Genomic DNA, 22,335 nt, shown 5'->3' on the forward strand with positions numbered 1-22,335 from the left:
ATTATTATAGTACTAACAATAGTAATTATTTTATTTATTACTATATTATTATTATCTTATTAATTACTATTATTATATCTAGGATATAAAGCGGTTCTGGGGGATATCCTTGTATCTGCCTAGATCAATCAAGAATTGGTCAATACTGGGGTGATTTTCGATACAGAGAGATATGTAAAACCCATAGTGCCGGGTGCCCCGAGGGCTGGAATTTTGAAGTCTTTGGGGGAGAATACGGGCTTCTTCATAGGCACTTTCTACTTCAAATAACGGACGTGCCTAAACCGTATGCACTCCCTTGGGGCATTTACAGTCCTAACAGGGCTGAGCGGAGTCCTATGAAATATACATGTTTAGTTTTTCTGCGGATAGCTCTGCGTTCCGGCGTTTGCTTTATGGTAGCTGTTCGGATGTCTCCTTCCATTCTTCACATACCTGCCTCGAGCTCCCTGAGGTTTCACAATTTGTTACGTGCGAAATCTAAAGGTTAAGCTGAGATTCCACGTTTCTGGTTTGTATCATTAGAGTAGAAATGTTCCTTTGTAACTGGAGACCGTGAAGAATGTAATATTAAAGTGCTTTATGAATTTACATGAAACAAATAACTTGCTTTATAAAAATCCAGTGTATTGATTAGTCTCGGATCTGGTTTTGTCGGACCCTTTGACTGTTAGAAGCGTTGCGGTAATTGTTGGTGCCATATAAAAAAGATAATAAAGGGAGGGCTGCTCCTACTTAAGTAATAAAGTAGCAACCACAGTTCCTATAAACATGCTAATAAATATGTGACGTGTTTTTGTTGCGGCTCGGGACGTGCACCCGCTAACTCGGGGGGCGAGCTGATTTTTCACCCCCTCGCGTTAATGATAGAATGTGGCAAGCCAGCCATGGGATTCTCATCTATTTTGTTCGTATTTCAGGAGCTGCAGTTCGAACGGCTCACCAGAGAGCTCGAGGTGGAGAGACAAATCGTGGCCAATCAGCTAGAAAGATGCCGGCTCGGAGCGGAGTCGCCGAGCATCGCCAGCGTCAGGTACGTTAACGGAGTTTGCTCAGCTGCGAAATGGCCAAATCAGTAAAGCGTCCGCTGTGTGGAATAACTTGAAGGGTTTTCAAGCAAATGCAGCCATTTCATCTGAAAGCACTTAAAGGGTTGGGTTTACTTTGTGAAGGTTTGAAAGAGTCGGTCTGTTTGGCGCAGTGTCTGGTTCCTGTTCTGGTTCCTCATGTCTTGGCTGAACAGGATTCTTTGTATAAGTTCATTGGTGTCTTTAGAAGTCATCCAAGTAATTCTCGGATCAAACGTTCTTAGAGCTGCTCTCTGTCTACATAAGGGAGCCCAGAGAGTCCGTCGTGAAAGAGCTCCAGCCTTTGTAGCACGGTGGAGGGATTTAGGGTGAAGAGGATGGGTTCGGTCTCTGTAAACGTAGTGTTTCTCCTCATCATCGTTAATAAGCATCATGCAGGGCCTGTCGACAGACAGCCGGCCCCTTATAATGTGTATTTATGCACTGACCATTTTCCAGGGCTAATTCTCTTACCAGTGAAACTCATAAGGCCCATTCATTCATAATGCAGAGTAAGTGTTTAAACCTACAGGGTCTCACAGCTTAGTGAATAAACCCCCAAGGTCTATATTATAAGCTTTGACTCATATATCTTCTGAAATACCAGCACGTATGTTCTGTGTATATGGATAAATTCCTGTGTACCGTATACAGAGACAGGGCTGGACTCATCAGTAGCATGAAGTCCCAGTTCCAAGTAAGCAAAGCACTTTGACCAATATACCCACACTGGCTTTATGTAAGACTATTTGTGGCACTCCTGCTGTGACCCATGGACAGGCTGAGCCACTGATATTTTTAGCTGAGAACACCAAAAACAGGTGCTTTTAAGTAACCCACTCCATGAGGATTCGTTTTGAGGAGGAGGAACCTAGATTGACTACCAGGCTAGCGTGGCAGCTCCAAAGACAGAATGCCATCGGGCTTCATTCTAAACCCATTCATGGGGTCAATGAAAATGAATGTTCTCTCCTAATAACCGCTTGTGTGAAGTCTACCTATGGGTAAGTGAACCGTTACTTAGGGAAGTATAGCAGCCTGCCTCACTGATCCTCCAGAAAAGAAACTGAGGGTTACCGTCCCTTTAACAGTCTATTGCTTTGTCTTTCGTCATACGCTTTAAATGTTTTCTAACTTCCCGCTTGCTTTGGAACATATGATTTATCATGTGGTTTCAGGGTTACGGGTAGTTCGTGGTGTAGCCGTGTCAGCCGACAGTCGCTGCCCTCAAACAATTGATCATAGTATTTTAGATTGGCTTTCTTATCCAGCGAATATTCCTCCGTACTCTGGGGCAACATTAAATGGATTAGGTGCCATCCGTATGGCCGCTCTGACAGTATGTGGTTATATGTAGGCAAGGAATTGTTGTGAAAATACATTTTAATAAGATGTAGCCTTGCAAAACATGAATTATGATAATAAAAGGACAGTCTGCATTTTTAAAAAAATATTTAAATTTTTTATCAAACTTTCTAAGGTGGGAAAAATAAAGTGACGAAAAAATGGCACGTGAGGTGAGCGACAGCACATTTGATTTTTCACCTGCTTCTGGGGTAACTTTTGCTGGAGCAACGACATGGTAAAAACGGGTATGACCTCACACCACATGTAATGCCTTGATATATTGCATGCGTGGTGATGTCACAAGCGGTCGCGTGACATAAAAACTACCGAAACAGCGTTTCCTCCACAGGAGCTTCCCTTGAATTTTGAGGAGGCTCAAAGCTTTTCATCCATCTCTATTAACAGGCAGGTTTCTTCACCCCCCTAGGAAGCAGTCTGCATGCTCCCAAGAGCCGGCTGGATGTAGAATAAATCTATTTCAATATGTGGTATTTATAAGATAGCAGTCTGATCAGCTATGGGGAGTAAATGTGCAATTTATCATGATTTATTCTGCTCTATCTCAAAATTATTTACTGTCAATGTAATATATTATTTCTAAAACATGTGCAACAGCGCCCATAGCAAGCAGACCTGTTCTAATAATGTTCATTATTTTTTACTTTCTTGAAAGTTTCATATTTTTCTGTGTAAAAATCCGTGCCGCGTGCAGAACCCGAACAAGCATACAGTAGCCAAAGCCGTAGCTGTATAGTTCTAGAGAAAGCAGTGTCTTTTTAAGTTATTTTTATATTCTATTTATTATTATTATTACGCCGCTGACTAGTGTCTAGAAGGCATTTCTGATTACATCTCCTCATTACCATGCTGATCACAAACCCTCCTGCCACAACTCAATTTCTTCCAGGATGTGTAAAGCCCGAACCGTAATGGTCCACATCAGCTGGAATTAAAAATGCAAATCGTAATCTCCTGCTGGACGGCCTTTTGCTTAAGGTGTTTGCTTGAGTCACTAACTTTTTATTAAAACGGGATTTCGGCTAACTGAAGCATGCGATTACTACTGTATCAAAGAGGAAGCGTTGGTTCTAAATCTTTGCGGTCTTTAACACGGTGTTGCTTGAACTGAGTTCTGCTGGTAACATCTTGCATATTAAGTTGCCCCGAGGACCGGCCTTTGGCTTCAACCCCGTTCTTGAAGACTCTCAAACATTTTCTAGTCTGTCTGATTAGCATGTAAGCCACTAATTAAGGCTGCGCGTCACCATATCTGGTAACAGATTTGCCCCGCTGCTCTGGGTATGGTAGTCCTTTTGGTCTCTGGAACGGTCCTTTTGGTCTTCTCCACTACGTCAGATGCCGCCACTTCAGAGTTCCGCTTTTTGCCCCGTCAGCATCTGACCTTAAAAACCCCACACCACCCCGTCCCTTGCCCTGTCACAGATCTGACCGTTGGGGCAGCATACCTGGAAAGTTCCTGGGTACGTGCCTCGCCATAATCGGCAGCCGCACCTTTCCAAAAGCCTTTTGTCCGTTCCTTGAGGTTTCCTTGAATGCACAAATCCATGCTTCCTACCATTTCTCATTATATTTTACAATAAAGGGGGCATTTTCCAGGCAGCATGCCCCCCGGCTGCAATGCAGTTTGAGAAGCCCTACCCTAAGCCTGAAGGCTTTGCTCATCTAATAATACAAACTTTTAAGATGCCTTTTTTTGCTTTTTGTGCCAGCAACCTACCAGTTCCTGCTTTTGTGACAATTATGTGTTTTTGCAAACAATACAAACGCAGCAAAATCTTACTTAAAGATGTTTTTCCTACTAGGAATGATACATTTAGCTCTAAAAGTTTAGCAGAGTCAGTGGAACAGCACCTTTACCATTGAGAATTTATATTGCGGACATACCTGTGCCACCCTACTAAAGACCTTCAGACCATTACACTTTGCGCGGGATGCCGAGCAGGTACTATCGGTGGATATCGAGCTGTTTCACTTATTTCATACCAAGATAATTATGTGAAAATGTGTGCATAATGTAATCACTCGTAGTCTGTCATTTATAATGCACATTGTTACCAATACAGCTAATTAGCACTGCCTTGTGAAAAAAAAAGTATAGTCTTCGCAGCATTGGTGCTTCCACGCAATATAATCATGTAAACAGAATTAAAAAGAGAAATACTGCTCATCCGATGTGCTATGGAAACACGCGGCTCGCTAACGAGTATTTTCCTTTTCTCGGTTTAATAACTGAGTGGGGACGGGCAGGGAACGTGATAGCATCCAGTGATTTATTAGATAAGACTTTAGGGCAAGATGGAAAAGGGGTACCTGTAATTTTGGGCCACGAGCAGCAAATAAATGCCCCAAAATAGGGTGGCCAAGTTCGCGAATGCTTGGCAATAATCAACAGAGCGTTCAGAATCCTTATGCTTTAACACATCCCGCATAAAAGAGTCACTAAACCCTGCTGGAAAGTCCACTTAACCACATAAACCAGCCATGTATGCCTAGACCACCCCTCCACCCTGGGGGGTTTACTGCTTAATCGTCGTCTGCCTCTATATTGAGTACTTTTTAACTATATTTATATATACGTTACCCAAAAAACAGTATTCACCATAATTAATTGCCACAGTTTTATAATTGTTCGCTATATCTAGAACATCCGGCCCGCTCATAGCAGGTTAGTTCCACTCCGTTATCCATAATGCAGCAAATTTGAATGTCCGTTCCTGCTTTGCTCCACTGGGCACAAAATAGAGCAATATATCGCGAAATTGATTTAAATTTAACCGGCTTGCATTCTTCTCCTTTTCCGGCAGATCGGCTTCATTCATTTTTATGGTTTAGAAACGTCAGACTGTGTATCTAGATTATGTATTATACACAATTTGGTTAATCAATGTATGTTTGTACATAATGGAGAGTTAACCCAAAAATACTATTAAATCATAGTAGACATGGCTGGGGGGACCAAAGTGATCCAAATGAATAGAGGTTCTTCCTGGTAGGGTCATCAGCTGAACAAATCAGACTAGGCACTCGCCAAAAGCAAGTATTTTATTATAAAAAATTTATTGGCACCAATGGAGGCAAAATGGAGGACTGCTCATGGCTTTGTTCTTTGCCTGCTCTCCCATATACCCTGCCTATTTTTATATACCCCCGGCTTGTTTTTTCCCTATCTACTATAAGCCACGCCTGGCCTACATAGCTTTTTTGGTTTTGTTTTTTCAAAATTGTGGCGGAGTCTGCTGGAACCGGGAATATGGATGCCGGGGCAGAGTTCTGTCTACTGATTTACATACTTGCGCTGTGGTGCCTCATGCTGTTACTTTGTTGCAGATGTAAGTTAGGCTACAACCAACGCAAAATTATTCCGAGACACAAGCGGCTTATCGCCATACCTGAGAACTTCCCAGGGTCGGCTGCCCGGAGCTCTACCTCTTCTGAGGGAAAGGGGGGTTATCCCCAGAGAGCTTTAAGCAGGCAGGGAGTTGGAGGGGAAGTGGGCGGGGACTGGGCGTGACCAAACAGTGCTATCCTGCTTGGAGAACAAGGAAACTGACCCAGAGACCCAGGGAAATTGGGCTTAACCCTGAGACTCCGTGCCAAACCCGGAGAGTCCCCAGGTGAATATCAGTTATGCAAGAAGACGTCGTGCTTAACACATCCCCAACGCAACTCATCAACTAACTTACATTCTAGTGGGAGATAATGCCGCCTTTCTCAGTTCTGCGTGTAAATATGAATTTAACAATTTTAAGCCATTTGCACATTTCAGGAATCAATTTTAGCTCTTCGTATCCACTTTAAATGTATTATGGGCTGAACATCTGTATAATTTCCTTCTGAAAGATACAAAGCTGTCTGCGTAACACGTGGAAATTTCCTTTAACTGCCTTGCTGTATGTGTGATTACGTTGTTTATTCTCAGTCGACCGTGAAAATGCGTGGTTACTATCTAAATTATTTTGTTTTTAATGTTTTCTGTTGTGAATTCTATAATAGAAAACTTTCTCAGCACATCCTGACAGAATACTTTTTTCCTCCTTTACATTTTGATGTTAATGTTGGCAAATAACTTATCTAAGTGCAGTTTTTTTTTTTCTTTATTAGGGAAAAATGTACGATTCAACAAAATGGAAAAAATCTGCATGAAAATAATTTCTTTGTAAAGGCTCGTTATTACTATGTTGCATGAGTATAATTGGGTTTAATCTTTTAATTAGAATAGGATCAAGGCAAAGGCTCAAATACATCGGAGGAATAAAATTATTCGAAACTGACGATGTTTGGGAGAGGTGGCACGGCGGGATAAACAGCATGGGAGATATTCTACAAATCTACTAACCTAAAAATGTTTTCATCTTTATTCATTTCATAAAAGCAGAAGGCATTCCTGGGAACTCTCTGGTTTTGACCCGGAGTCTCCAGGTGAAGTGCTGCTTCCCTGGGTCTCCAGGTCAATCTCATTGGAGTGGCATTTCATCACACCCACTTCCTGTCTACTTACCCTCCTACTTCCTGTCCACTTAATATTGCTTGGATAGCCCCATCCCTATGCTTGGCTAGCTGTACATGTCTAGTTCTGCCCCTTCTCAAAGTAACCAGAAGAGGGAGTGCTCCGTGCAGCAGAGAAATTTGCAGGTTCTAAATGTGGAACAATCACCATGGAAACCAGTGGGATATTTGTTCCAATTGCTCCATGTTTCTCTATGGGTATAGTATATAAGAGGATCCGATACAATACGCAAATCTAGTTTAGTTTTGCATGCCAGAATTGGCAGATTCCAGTTTGTCATTAATGGATTTTTCAACAGCAAATCATGGTTTTAGGTGGCTGGGTTAATAGTACTTCTTTTGATCCATACACGTGGAACCAGTCTGGCCAGTTTATCACACTGCAGTGTTTGCGGGAGGCAATACCAGCATTCAGATTGAGGGAAATACAGAATAAGGAAGGAAAATGTTCTTTTTCCACGCTATAGATTAGCACTGACGATTATCAGGATTACAGTCGGGGACGTTCCATGACTTTATGAATATGAGACTGTACAGGAGCAAGCGAGGTGCGAAGACTTAATGACTCCAGGACATAACATCACCAGGTAGAAGAAGTGATGTCACTTTGTGGAGGGCGTATCTTTGCACCTGTACATTGTGCTAGCCTATTGTCTAGGTGTTGTATGGGTGAAGAGTTTCTCTTTTATTAGGTCTATGCTGGGGTAGGGGTAAAAACTCCAAATGTGACTGCCGGGTGTGCTGCACACGTAACCACAATCTTCTCTGCTATGTCACATAATGCCAACCACCAGGAACCTTCATCCGCATCATTCAGGGAAATGTAACTTTTGATGTAAGTGTTTGCTTGCGATTTCTCTAGCTCGGGTGTGCAGTGGTTCTGGCTCATTGAAACACGTACTGTGCTTATCTTGTATGTACAGATAGTTTGTACTTATGTCTAGAGTACACATAAACCTGACTAATGAGGTGAACGGTTTGCTTGATTACAACAAAATTAATAACTATTGCAAGATCTGTTTTATATTGGGTTTTCCAGAAGGGATAACGCTGTTTTGTGGCCAGATGCCCGAGGAAAGTCACCCGGAGTCCCCGGGAAGCCACGCATAATCTGGAGCCTCCAGGTCAACCCTGGAGAGTTATCAGACATGCATTTGATCAAAGTAAATATACAAAGTAAAGGTTAAGCTATAACATGAATAGAGTTACAAAAACATCTGGCTTTCTGTAAGTCGTTATGACAAACACTTGTGATATATTGTCAGTTATGTTGTCCGGTTACATGGTTCTAATTTATGTATTTTTAACTATTTAATTTTGTTCTCTGAAACAGATTTGTTTTTATCTAGTTTGCTGCCAATAATCTGCAGGAATAACCTAATCCTTGGTCCACAACTCCAGTCCTCAAGGGCAATAAACAGACCACCGTTATCTGGATATCCCGTCTTGATCAAACAGCTCTATTAAAAATGAATTAAGCTACTTGTACAGACGGGATACACAGAATTCCTGGCATGCTAGTGGCCCCCGAGGACTTAAGTTGTGGAGCCCTCATCCCACAGGGGTAAATGTTATCCTGCCTCTTATTGGCTTTTCTGAATACCTTTGCTATAATGACTAGATCGGTCGTATGATTAGGTTGCACAAGTGACTGAACGTGAAGGAGCTGAGACTAAGCACTTCATATTAACCCTCATAGGGATATCGCTCTGAGCTTGTATGGTTTCCATTTTTTTTAACGATAGACGCTGGGATTGTAGACCAGATGTGTTACACTTGTTCCCTGCTTACAAATTATTATTTCCGTGATCTGCCTCTGGGTTTTGTTGGTCCCCTGGGCACGTACATAGCATGTGTTATCAGGGTTTGCAGCAGAACCTTTAGTAAACAGAAAATGGTTTGATTAAAGCACCATCTGGACCTGCATGTTCTGCCTAAGAATTGTGTTAATGGAAATGTCACGGTGTTAGCATCTTTGTTTCCGTAACGAGGAGGCAGTAATCGGGATTAGGCCACGTTCTGAGGAGTTGCTGTTGAATACCCCGGACAGATTTTTGAGGTTTAGATTAATTTTTATAAAGCTATACTTTTAATACACTTTTTTTTTTTTTGAGTGCAGAAGTACCAATAGTAGTTTTTAGGATTTTTGTTTTAAGTCTGAAGCACTAGGTAAGTAGTCCCCAAAGAGCTACGTGACTGACCATGATGTCTGTATATCCTGGACATGTGAGTAATTTAATGACTTCCAACCATTTTTATTGAGTTGCCTTTGCAGAGGCTGGGATATCTGAAGGTCCCGGTGTGTTGGTAGCCCTCGGGGCCTGGAGTTTGGCCCTTTGTGCATAGATCTTAGTTCAATGATAGAGGTGGGCCTATGATGTCACACATTTAAAAAAAAATGATGAGTAAAAGCCACATGATGCCCAGAGAGGAAGAAGAGAATTTCTATCGGCAGTTATGTCACAATACACTTAATGTCTGAGGAAATAGTCATCGATTGTGTTGTGGTATCGGCGCACCTGGGAACTCTCCTGGTTTGACCTGGAGTCTCTGGGTGAAGCGCCGGTTCTCAGGGTCTCAGTGACCCCTCTCTTTTTCCATTCAGTGGAAGCAGTGTTTAGCGACATCCACTCCTCACCCACATTCCCTTCTACCCCATAGTGTTTGGGGCTAGCCCTGCCCCACAGAGGGCTAACTCTGCCTAAATGTCCAGTTAGCCCCACACCGTGGGCATGAATGAGCAAGTGTTACGTCTCCACGCTAGTTTTGCAGTTGACGGGGTTCCTGTGGTCAAAATCATGCAATTACTTGAAGAAAACACTCTACTCGAGGGTGCGAGCGATAACTGCTGGGAAAGGAAAAAGCTCCCACACCTTGTTTGCCGACTGGTTACAAAGTGCACCAGGCTTACCGTGATAGGTTAAAGTTACAAGGGGATTGTTAAATTTACACAAAAGGCTATATGTGTGGGGAGGGGATCCTGGCCCGTAAAGCCTTGAGTGCACCTTAAATGACACCGTGTTTTAGGGCTTTAGACGTGTTCAGGCGACGCCGGTTCCTGCGTCTTCATACGTTATAAAGCAATGATTGACTGATTCCTTCCTGTCGTTTATCCAGGATCTTGTAGCAGACAATGTATGTTTCTTCTCCCAAAAATAGATGTACTTTACAGCCTGTCTGTTCATGTAATGTTTACTGTGATCACAGCTCGCTTCAAAATCTCTTATATATGTCTACCGCGTTAGCAAGTTACACTCGGTTCTTAGGAGGGTATATTATACCATTAACCAGACCTGTTTGATAAAGCGCTATCACATGCCGCAACGCTGTACTATGGGAAGACAAGACAACAATTTGATTGAAACCAGATAACACCATCCTATTCCATGGAGTTGTGCAATGAGAAAATCTGCTGTATTAAACCGGATCCTCCAGCATAGTTTTTAATGTTTCTTATTTGCATTTCCTTATTCAAAGGGCTTTAAAAGTCCATGTTTTGGTTAATTGCAAAAAAAAAAAAAACATTTGCAGTTTGGGCCAATTACAGCGTATGTTACAAAACGCCGTATATTGACCTGCGATGCAGAATTGTACTTTTGATTACAAAACAAGCAACTTGCATCAATCTGTTATCTAATTTTATTTTATAAGTGGGAATTCAGTCAGTGCTTAAAAGCTGAACCCGTTGTAAATCCACATGGCGCTGCTTTTTATTTTCTGATATTTAGGATAAAGCACAGCGAAGCGATTTGGCCACATGACAGATGCAAGAGGCAATCTTTTATCGGTAAATGAGGTTGCCTCCCCTCCGTGCCCCCTGCAAGGAAGAAAACACAAGTGGAAATAAAATCAATTTTCCTTTTCCCCTTTCGCTCTTCTTCTCCTCTCGAGCAGAAGTTCATACAAGGAAAGCTTTTCAGCGCATATTACAGTACGATTCAAGCGCTCTCTCTCTCTGAATAGAATGATTATGATAACCAATAACAGGCAGTAAAACTACACCTTTATTACTATTTATTTTATATGGCGCCATCATATTCTGTAGCGCTGTATAATGGGTAGACACGACATAAGTAGTATATAACAGAACAATTGTACTTACAGAAACAGATGAGGGGGGCTATTACTAAATACAAAAAAAATATATTCCTCCCTGACACAGGAAAAAAATAGAACATTGGAGCAGTGGTCACTGGTTTCTTTTATTTTTGTCCTGTGTCGTGGAGGAATATATTTTTAATTTTTGTATTTAGTGATAAAGACGGACCCGCCGCGCTGTTGTGTAGTATTGTGTGCTTGGCAGACCCGCCGCGCTGTTGTGTAATATTGTGTGCTTGGCAGACCCGCCGCGCTGTTGTGTAGTATTGTGTGCTTGGCTAATGTGTAATCAGCTCGAGGAAGTAACCTAGCCACCGGAATTTTTATAGGCAGATTAGAAATGTTAAACACCCCCACCCGAAATTTACCAGGCTGCGAGGTTTAATAGCGCCCTGCAATGTTGTTTCAACATCTACAATTCAAGATGTAATCAAACCCCCCTATCAAAAGATACATTATGAGGCTATTTTATATATATTTTTATTTTAAATTTTTTCTACATTTTATTTTCACTACTCTTAAAATATAAAACCATGGAATACAAATATCTTACATTATTTTTTATGTGTATAATTCCTCCCACGTCCCTCTTAAAATTCCTGTAAATTAACTGCAATGCAAAAAGTTTTTTTTCTTTTTTTTCTTTTTTCTTTTCATCCTTATTCTGCTACTGACACTTTTTTTTTTTCTTTCCTTTACAGCTCCACTGAAAAGTCATTTCCCTGGAGATCTGCAGGTATGAGCTTTCAAATGCACAATGTCTGGACATGCTTTGGTTTTCTTTTATGATACGGAGTAAAACATCGGGGCTCAGCACGACAATAATGGTTTCTGAAGTACTTTTATGCTGGCGGAATTTAACGACAAAATGAATGCAGAAAAAAAAAATCTATTTCATGATCTATAAGAAATCTCCTTAAAGTTATAATTACGGTTTATTAATAGTAACTCTGATCACAGGATTTGTGCGTATTTTAGGTACTATTTGGTGGTATGCGTCCATATATCATTTAGAATCATACCAAAAATCTGTATTCAGTCTGATTCCTGGCTGGTGAAATGTTAAAGTGCGGATTTGCTCACAGCAGCGACGGCCTGATATTAATATTATTATTTTTTTTTTCGTCATCACAAGCTTTTGTAACTTGGCGTCGCATTAAATGATTTATAAAAGTGTCATGGATGCATTTTATAGTTGATGCAATTTCTTCTTTGCATTGTGCTTAGGAGGCTGTTAGCTACGGTATAAGTGAAAAGATAATGTGAATCTTAAGTGCTTAAGCAGTAGATTATATACCGGCAAGCAGGCATGGGGTATATTGTACTCCCTGGTGTTTTTAAAAGCATCACACAATCGTTACATTTGTTTTATACATTTACTGTCGGCTTCGGCAGTGCATGGATCTTCCTCTTTGCAGGGACTGGCCATGTAGTATTACCGCTCTGACAGCCGGACATACCCTGTAACAGTCCTGTAATTCCAGCGGCATTAGTGTAGGTTAAAGTATTAAACGTTACCTAATGTTACCGTATCGTTTTCATCGTAAGCCCCGATAATTCTGAGTAGCCTGCCATCTGTTGTGCTGCTGCTGCTTACTGTGTAATAATGTGTTAAGTTAGAATTAATGAGCTTCTTTAGCGGCAGCCTGATCTTTAACCTCAATATAAAACCTGAAGCTGTTCATTTTCTCAGAGAGGTTTTTCATTTTTATTATCATCACGTTAAATGGATTTAACTTCACCGCCACGGCCTTTTGTACACAATGGAAATATATTTCCAATAAGTACTCTGCTGTTAAACTGTCCGTTCATTAGTACGAAGGCCTGGATAATGGTCTCCGGTGGCTCCCCTGTGTTTGCATCATCTAAATGTTTTCAATTAATACGTGTTAGCTTAACAGTGGGCTTCTTCTCGAAGTTTGTTCTAGGCTAGGGCTGTAATTGTTGCTACTGTAAGCTGTAAGACTACAACTCCCACAATGCCTAGCACCAATGCAGCAATATTTTTCTCCCCCCCCCCGAAAAAAAACTACGCTGTTCCTGCTTTTCTACCCTAGGTCCAACAGTTAGGACTAGATTTCCCTTAAGATAGGTTCAGTATGCGCCAAACCCCCCATTTTTATTTTACGGGAACCCTCGATGTGGCTTCATGGTACCTCTCCTCACCTGGCTAGTCATTTAAGCACGTTCTGCCCATCTTTGCTTATTTTATGGCCATTTAACCTACAAAGCCACTTAAACAGCAATAAAAAAAAAAAAACAATGTTGGACTGCAGTATTTTTTTTCATGCACCTGCAATATAAAGACCAACTGTGTAGGCCTGCGCCATGCCCCAGATCACTGCAAGGCGTAACATGGCACAGAATTATTTACCTTCATGTATGCATATGGTTTATGGGCTAGGTGGCTTTTAATGCTTCATATTAATTGTATCGTCTCTATATGTGAATGTTACTCACGTCCGTCACATTGGGCTCATTTAAATGTATGTAATTAGTGTATTTGTGCTGCTATTTCCAGCTCCCTGAGTGCTGATTATTCATATATTGATTGCCAGAATGAAGCTATGAAGTCATTTGATTGCAGTTTTCTCTGCCTGCCAGGTGGAGAGACCGCAGCGTTCTCACGAGACCGCATCGCAATGCCAGGCTTCTTTTTCCTTCTGAGTCTAAACGTGTATCCAAACACTCGCACTTTCCCTGCTCAGCAAATGCTGCATAGGTGAAATAATAATAGACAGTATCATACAGTATCAAAGTATAGCATGGATACATTTATTAGGGTTATCAACAAGTAGCTATCCAGCTGGAGCGGAAATATAACCCGAATTATTCCTAGCCACTCGCTGGCACGCGTTTTCTGTAGGATGTTGAGCAAGCTCCGTGGGAGTTTGGCTCCCTGCTGCCTGTCCCAGTGCTAAAATCATTGAGTTTGGTGCTTGGAGACGCCAGCCATAGACAATGAGACATACATAGCGCTCCTTTATAGAGAGCGATTAATACTCGGCTGTACTGGCTTTACTTGCGTTACTGCATTTCATTATGCTGCACCTGCATTTTCAGCTGTAATATTGGCATGTATTCCAATACCCTACTACTGCCTCTTGGCTAGTGCCCATCCTCCGCTATAACCTTCCACATGTAGGTCCAAACCCCTGCCAGACTCTTAGGCAAGTTACAACAGCTGCAATACAGCTGCATTCTCATTCACTAATGCCTTACCACACACTAATTCATTTACATATGTTTATTATTCATTTTAAAGAGCTTTAATATTCTGCTAGATAAAGTTGTAATATATTCATGTTTTTCTTTTACTATTGTCCTGGTGTCCTTGCATTAGTTTTATTAGGAAGAAGTCAAGTCTCGTCGTACTGCGTTGCTGTAAAAGATGCATTACCCGGATCTTCTTAGCGTCTTTTTGTATAGAATTGTGTGTAATATCTAAACCTTGTCTCTACCCATTGACCTCAACGCAACTTTCCTAAGATGCTTGGGAATATAGATCATTCTTATGTTTTAACATATCCAGAAAATAATATAATAACCAAACCAACAAATTCCTTTCAACGTGGTGTTTCAGCATTTAAGTACATGCAGTCAGCCTATTTTTTTTCTTAGACTCCATTCTACATTCAGCTCCTGGGCACAGCCATCTGGTTTTGGTGAAATGCGTCGGTTAGGTTGGATGTTGTCTTTCTCCTGACCTCATCCCGTAGCAGTGCTGGGCACAAATTATTTTAGTAGTTGCAAGTAATATTTATTATCCATTTTCTGTTTCTGTAGAACTTTCTTTAGAAATAATTTTCTTCCCCTGAAGTGCTTCCTGATTTTTTAGCAGGAGAGCAAGGGCTTAGTGCTATTCTGATCTCTCCTTAAGGTTATTCTACGCAGTCATCAGACCTGTATCAGCAACCCTTACACCTTCATCTGCCTAAAATATTTGCATAGCACTTCAAGACATCAAGCAGCAGACCTAAAATTAAATCATCCGAATGGGTTCTTGGCATTCCGCAGAATGAGTTCATTTAAAGAAATGATCCAGCGGAGATCGTCGAGCCCCCATCAGTTATATTTTTTGAGCCTTCACAGCTTGCCTGTTTCCAATTTACAATCATTTCAGCAGCAATTCAACTTTCAGAATTTGAGTGATGTTTATAATCATCTTTCTACATACACACTTCAAAGCATCTTTTGGCCCAGCGCATAAGAAGAATTGTTGTAAAACATGCAAATCGTTGTCCTCAATTCACTTTATTTTTTACTTTTCTTGAACATTGCTGATAATGTGTGTTGGATGAATTGTATATTTATCTCTTTTCCAAAAAAAAAAAAAAAAATATGAAATGGTACATGCTTATTTTTCAGTAGCCTGGGGGAAGCAGTTGTTGTTTGCACCATATCACTTCCTGTTGCAGCATCTGCTTGTACAGGAAGTGCTTTTAAAAGCAAGAGTGCAGGAAATGTCTATGCTTAAAAAAAAAAGGGGCAGTAAAAAAAACCAATTGTAATATCAAGCGTATCCGAGGAGCCAGTCGAGTGCCGTGGATTTTACATGTTTTGGTTATGTTGAAGAGAGTATTTATCAGTCTTTGGTGATGTCACTGACGTGATAAAATATAGCTTATTCCACAGATTTCAAATGCTTATAATAGGTAAATCCTCATTTCTATTGGTTTTAGTTACATACAGATGATATATTTTATTCGCAGATGTGCCAAGTGGAGGTCCAACCAAGCAGAGGCTGTCAGACTCAACAAATCCCAATCACTTCCTCATAAGATCTGAGCCAGAACCAGTTGCCATGTATTCCCCAGAGCAGACGTCGCTTCATGAAAGTGAGGGTCTGTCCTGTGTTTGCTTTCACTTACAAATTTAATTAAAAAAAAAAAAAAAACATTTTGTACGCTTTACTTCCCTCATCATAAAACTAATCTTCTTGTGGCTTTCTTGGGTCTTGTTAGGATCCCTCGGAAACTCGAGGAGTTCAACACAGATGAATTCGTACTCTGACAGCGGATACCAAGAAGCAAGTAGTTTCCACAATCACACTGTAGGGAAGTCCGAAATAAGACAGCATCATTCCTTCATGGGACCCAATAGTAACCACGTGCTGAGGAGCTCGAGGGCAGAAGGACAAACCTTTGTTCAAGTAGGTTGCCTGTTCTGACCGCTCACTTTACTCTTATTACTATTTACACCTACGTGTAAATAGACCATTGCAGTAAGAGCGTTCTCTTTCTACATGGTAGGAGTGACATACATGTTTCTATACCTATTGATTTGCCAAGCAAGGTGGACGTTCAGTGTAGGTGTTCGGTATAGAACTGGGAACAATGTCTTTGTCTACACAAAAAGTATCTTTGGGACGAGCTTGAAGGTTTAAACTGAGGTGACAAGTCTTAGGCAGCTCTCAAGTGTTGTTCTGAAAAAAATAGAGTGTTACAGCTAATCAAAGACTACACCTAGTAAAGGGTTCAAGCCAAATACCAGGATAAAAGATAATGAGGTTCCATGAGAGTAAAAGCACGGGCATTGAACATTTAAGACACAAATACATGTCAATGTTACAACACTGTAACATGTTCAAATACATATTCTACATTCCTTAGTATCTGTTGTGTTAAATCAATCTATTGTGATACAAATGAAATGCCTAAGTCTTATTTTATGTTAGGGTCCTTAAGATCCCAGCACCACTCCCAGGAAGAGGTGGGACGGAGTCATTTTGTCAGGTTAAATCAGTAGTATATGTGTTATAAAATGCTTGTAAATGCTGTGTTATGACACCTCTGTCTTTGACATGTCATAAGTTATAGTTAGGCGCCTGTATTTACATGAAAACTTACAAAAACCGATTAGTCTGTCAGGATCGGAGAAAATAGGTTCATCAATCAAAGCAAAAGCCAGTTAGTGGTTTTAAGCTACAGCTTGGCAAATGAACCGTGGGTAATGCGTCAAAACAGAATACTAGATGTATACCCCTTATTGTAATTACTGTTTAATCTGTAGTTTAAATTATAATTAATGTATAATACATTTTTGTTAATGCAGCCGCAGAACAGTATGGCAGCTAACAGAGCTGTGAGGCGTGTCAGCTCTGTTCCATCCAGATCCCAGTCACCATCTTATGTCATTGGATCTGGAGTTTCTCCATCTAGAGGATCACTGAGAACTTCTCATGGAAGTGGGTATGGCTCCCCATCTGTTACAGACCCACGGCTGCTTCCCACTTCAACCTCGTACTCTTCTACTACATTGCCTTCTCAGAGAGCAGCTTCTCCGTACACCATGCGCAGGTCTACTTCACCAACATCGGTGAGAAGAATGGGTTCCATAGCTTCTCGACAAAACTCCAACCCAAACAGCATGACTTCATCTTACCAAACCTTAGGAACCTCCGGCCGCGTTGGCTCGCCTCTAAACTTATCTGATGGGCAAAACAGAATTAGTTCTTCGTCGCAACTGCCTATGAGCTCCACCTCTTCTCCAAAGCGGGCTGGCATGACTGCTGTTCCACAACATCTCGGGACATTACAGAGGAACTTGCACGACATTGACCCATACGGTCAGCAACCTTACGATGTTTATGAAAGAATGGTTCCACCCAGGCCTGATAGCCTAACAGGTCAGTACAAGCATACTTTGTAAAGTCAGGTTGTACTTTTGCTAGAATATGGAACAACTTGGTTTATCTGATCAATTATTGACCTATACATTTTGGTAGCAGAGTTCCAGTTGAAAGTTGGTTGCATTCTCTTTATGCAAAGTGATGATTCTTCTTAGGAGAGCCAGCTTGCATGTGGGGGCTTCGAAAAGCAAACATCTGGGACCAATGTGTTTAAATCCATTCGTCCTGTCCACCTGTGCCATTCTTTTCAATCCCATTGGCCCAACGCGATATAACTTCCTATTTCGTATCTACAGCTGCTTCTAATCTTCATTTTAAAAAGCTATTCGATTGTCAGTTCCTGCGTAGCCATAAAAAAGGAAACTAGTGTATATGATCTGCAGTGATGACTCCTTACAGTGAGGTTTTTAAATAAGAAGGTATGTCTAGTCGAAGCGCTCTATTGCCATCATCTTGGCTGGACGCCCACTTCTAGGGAGAGGATCCACAGTACTAAATTGTCTCCATTTGTGGATCTGCCCTGTGCCGTGTGTGGGGATGTATAAACTCATGGAATGGAATCGTCGTTATCCATTCCTCCCATACCGCTGGTCATCAATATATAGAAAGTATACATGTCCTGGAAAATCGTGATTCTGCTTTTATAATCTATCAACGTTTCACTTCACCCATCACTGGATCTCAATTAAATTGTGAAGGATTCAATGGCTACTCAGCTTTATCATAGGAAATTAAACAGGCTATTACACGGGCTCATGTTCTTTTAATAGCTAATTCTGCATTATGACAGACCCTCTGTTATTCTGCCTTGGGGCAAAAATGTACAGTATTTCCAAACTGTAGCACATCATTCTAGAAACAATTATCCGGAAATGCAGATCAGAAAAATTAGGCCAGGTAGGAATCGCAATTATCGACAATAAATTGCTTTATTCCAGCTAGCTATTTTATTTTTCATGTAATTGCTTTTAGATAAATTGGATTCTCTGTTGAGAAAATAGTTTGTTGACTGTAATGACCGGGTGTGTATAGAAAAACAAGTATGTGTCTCATAGTAAATACCTACCAAAGCGCTTATGTACGTCCTCTTAGTATAGTTTTATAAAACTCTTGATTCGTCCAGCGAAAAGTACGCAAAGCTTTTAAAATGCAAATGCAAGGCTTTTGTTTGTTGAAAAAAAGTTATTTGGATTTTTATTAGTAACTAATAAGGAAACTGCTGTTTAAGCAGCTCGCGCTTACACTGTTTTTGCTGCAGTCTGCGCTTTCCTTAATCAATTGTCATTAGACGCCTGAGAATAGCATTACTTAATAATTAAAAATCGTTAGTCGCAAGTGACCCCGTTGGGTGTGTCGTGCGATAAGGACTCTGCTGGCTCTGTGTAATGGAAAGTGAAATACCGAGGGACTCCAAAAGAAGCACTGCTTCCCCAGGTCTCCGGGGCATTTTTTTCATCAGGCAGGGGTGTGGCATATGACCACACCCACTCCCTGCCCACATTCCCAGCCTCCAAAGCTGCTCTGGGCCTAGCTCCACCCCACTGTGTAACCACTCCCCCACGAGAGGTAAAAGTCTGCCAAGAGAAGTACCCGTGTATGTCAGACACCATTTCATAAATCCCTGCGCATTATCTATGTATTATATGGGTCAGCTCGGCCCTTCTTGCAGGAAAAGCTCAGTGAGGTTGGCCAATCATAATGCGTAGTGAACTCGGATAAAATGTCACAGTCCCCTGCCAAAGCCCTGATCCGTGATAATACTTTGGAGGTGTTTGAATTTTTTTTAAAATATAGCAGAAGCGCGTACTTCTATGTATGATTCATATTTTTCAGAAAAATGCCCTGTGTCTCCTTTTTTCTACATTTTCCACTGAATGCCCTCCCTAGGGTGCTGTCTAGGTTGATATCCCTTACTGGATTGAGCCTGTCCTATACTGTTACAGGAAAACAAGCAACTGGGGGATCATAATTTATAATTATATTATTGAATCTCACATGAGCTTGGTGTAAGAAAATCAATATATATAAATATATGCATCTGGCAGGTTTCCTGCATGTATGAGCTGCAACGCCTTCAATCCCTGCTACCCCGCACGGCACACAGGGGGGTCTCAAAGGAAAGAAATGATCTCACTGATGTATTTAATTTTTTTCTGATTTTATTTTTTTAGGCTTGAGGAGCTCGTACGCGAGTCAGCATAGTCAGCTGGGACAGGACCCGCGTTCTGCGGTATCACCTGACCTGCAGATCACCCCCATCTACGAGGGCAGAACGTATTACAGCCCCGTCTACCGCAATGCTAACCACGGAGCCGTTGAGCTACGGCAGGGCTCACAGACCGCCATTTATCGCACAGGGTCAGGTGGGTATGCTTGTTATTTGCCTGGGATTTATTTCCTAAGCTGTGCTGTTCACCATACAAGCCATTTAACTAAAAATGTATCAATATTATCCCCTACGGGCTCAAAATGCATTGTTTTCAATTGGTTTAGGGACCGTCCATTGTCCTTAAGGGGTTAAAATACTCTGTTATGTTTAGCTACTGGGCAGCAAATCAAAAGTTATCAATAGGAAAAAGGAACCGCACAGCCAGGCAGTATCAGTGCCGACCATCGAAAGTACCAAGGTGACGTCTGGATGACCTGAGTATAGAGGAGGATAGGTGGGGTAGAGTGATGTATTCTGCCCTCGGCCAACTAGCGGAGGGGGGCAGATGGCGCTTTTGGGTGATCAAGGTGTCGTGTTCCTCAATGGGCCGGTTACGGAGGTTGATCTCCTCAACCAGCCTTTTTTCCCTATGGCTGCTATGTGGAGAGAAATTTACTTAAATTCGATAAGTTCTCATGGATCTTCTTGAACCACCGATGAAGTATCAGATACTGATTTAAAGTAACTTGGGTCATCTGCGTGGTTGAAGCACTTAAATCAATATGTAAATTGAAAATTATTATGGGAAAAAAAGTGAATTTGTTTCTCCCGAAGGCCGAGGTTACATGCAGCCCGATTGTGGAAGTTAATTGATCGCTGCCCTATGAGTTTGTTTAGTTGCCATAAACCTCCGTGCTTGCGCAGCGCCTGACACTTCGATGCCGTGGGGCCGAGCTGTAATACAAGCAATTTGCAATATATAATATATTGGGTGTGAAGATGCCACGCTGCACAAAAGTCTCCTGCGCTGGACCTTCCGTAGCAAACCATTATCATGGGACCGGTAAATCAACCGGCACTGATTAAACGAGGGCCCCGTGGTAAATGATTTAGAGTAATGGTTTGATGGATGTGAAAGCAACGCGCTCCTGACAAACAGCTCTGTCGTAGGCTCGGGTTTTTAAAGAACCGTTCGGTTCTACAGGGTTCTGCTAAACTCCGGAATGATTGCGGCAAATTCCTGCGTACAGCTGGGGGGGGGTCAAATCAGAAATTAAATACAAAAGTCCTGGCTGTTAATAAATCTCTGGGGGTAAAATCTCTGCAAGCTTTATTAACTTATCAACTTATGTTCTAAAAATGACAGGAGACAGGTCTAACAGCATTATTCACTAAAGGTTCTTCATTCAGCGGGTATTTACTAACCCCTGTTCTAAGCGCTCATACTTTATCAGATCTCTCCAGCGTTTAAAGCTTTAAGAGCTTCCCGCAGCTCGTCTCACGTTAAGTTCTGGAATGAGCTCTGCAGCTGATAGTCCTGCATAGTGCATACGGAATATTCTATTATTTTAATTTTAATACACCACCTTATATGTTTCCAAGTTAAAAAATATATATATATTTTTATTGTGTGGTTGCGATCTGAGCTTTTACTACGGATACCAGGTTTATATGTTTTATATTATAATTATTATTTATATTTTTGTCAGATATATACACACACACACACACACACACACACACACACACACACACAACCTTTTGAGGTTTCTAATAGCGGGAAAGTCACATTTAGCTTTTTTTTTTTTAAGTAAAATGTGGAGTTCTTGTACAATTGCTTGCGTTTGACATGCCCATTAAAAGGTTTATCCGCTCTCGTGTGTGCTGATCCTTGACCACAGTCTTCTTGCCCACACCATTTAAATGTCTCATATTGGCAACCCCGCCAGTCTCTTCAGTGGTGTCCGAGACGGCCCTTCCATTAACCTGGCTGACCCCATGCAAATCAGCTCCCCTATTAAACATCCATTAGGTGTGATTGCCTGACAGCAGCGACTGTAATTATACCCCTGTGAGCACCCTCTTTATTTCCATCAATGACAAGTTTAATACATTGTATTTATTACATTCCCCGAAATAATTTACAGTTAACACCTTTATAGCTTTAAACATGCTGTCCTACTTCAATAAAATATCTGCTGAGCTCTCTAGTATTTTAAGCAACTCAACCTTAAAGTATCTGTCATTTTGGTTTAATCTGCCTTTGGTCACATAAAATGACTGCGTTTAGGTACAAAAGTGTTAAATCCAGCAGTGTGGGAACAGCACGAGTTCCACGGAGAAAACGAGTTGTAAGAAAAACGTTTTGTTTAACAAAGAAGTTTTGGTAATTACTGCAAACTACCATTTCTGATTTAGACTCCCTGCAAAGACACGAAGCGTGTAACACGCAAGGGCAAAGATACCGGGACAGAGACGTGAAGTGTGTAAAACACACACAGATACCGGGACAGAGA

General features: G+C 41.3%; 1 protein-coding gene across 4 annotated transcripts in view; it reads left to right on the forward strand.

The window, feature by feature from the left end:
• Nucleotides 1-22,335, forward strand: part of PKP4 (plakophilin 4) — an 89,810-nt gene that overhangs the window by 45,937 nt on the left and 21,538 nt on the right. For 2 of the 4 annotated variants that reach the window (XM_053471872.1, XM_053471874.1), the window contains exons 3-8: nt 921-1,033; nt 11,741-11,775; nt 15,752-15,883; nt 16,004-16,191; nt 17,094-17,667; nt 19,842-20,033. In XM_053471872.1, the coding sequence (XP_053327847.1) occupies nt 921-1,033; nt 11,741-11,775; nt 15,752-15,883; nt 16,004-16,191; nt 17,094-17,667; nt 19,842-20,033 (1,234 nt within the window). The remainder of the gene's footprint in view (nt 1-920; nt 1,034-11,740; nt 11,776-15,751; nt 15,884-16,003; nt 16,192-17,093; nt 17,668-19,841; nt 20,034-22,335) is intronic. The other 2 variants (XM_053471873.1, XM_053471875.1) reach the window with 1 other exon arrangement.

This window comes from Spea bombifrons, chromosome 7 (genome assembly GCF_027358695.1).
Source record: "Spea bombifrons isolate aSpeBom1 chromosome 7, aSpeBom1.2.pri, whole genome shotgun sequence".
NCBI lineage: Eukaryota > Metazoa > Chordata > Amphibia > Anura > Pelobatidae > Spea > Spea bombifrons.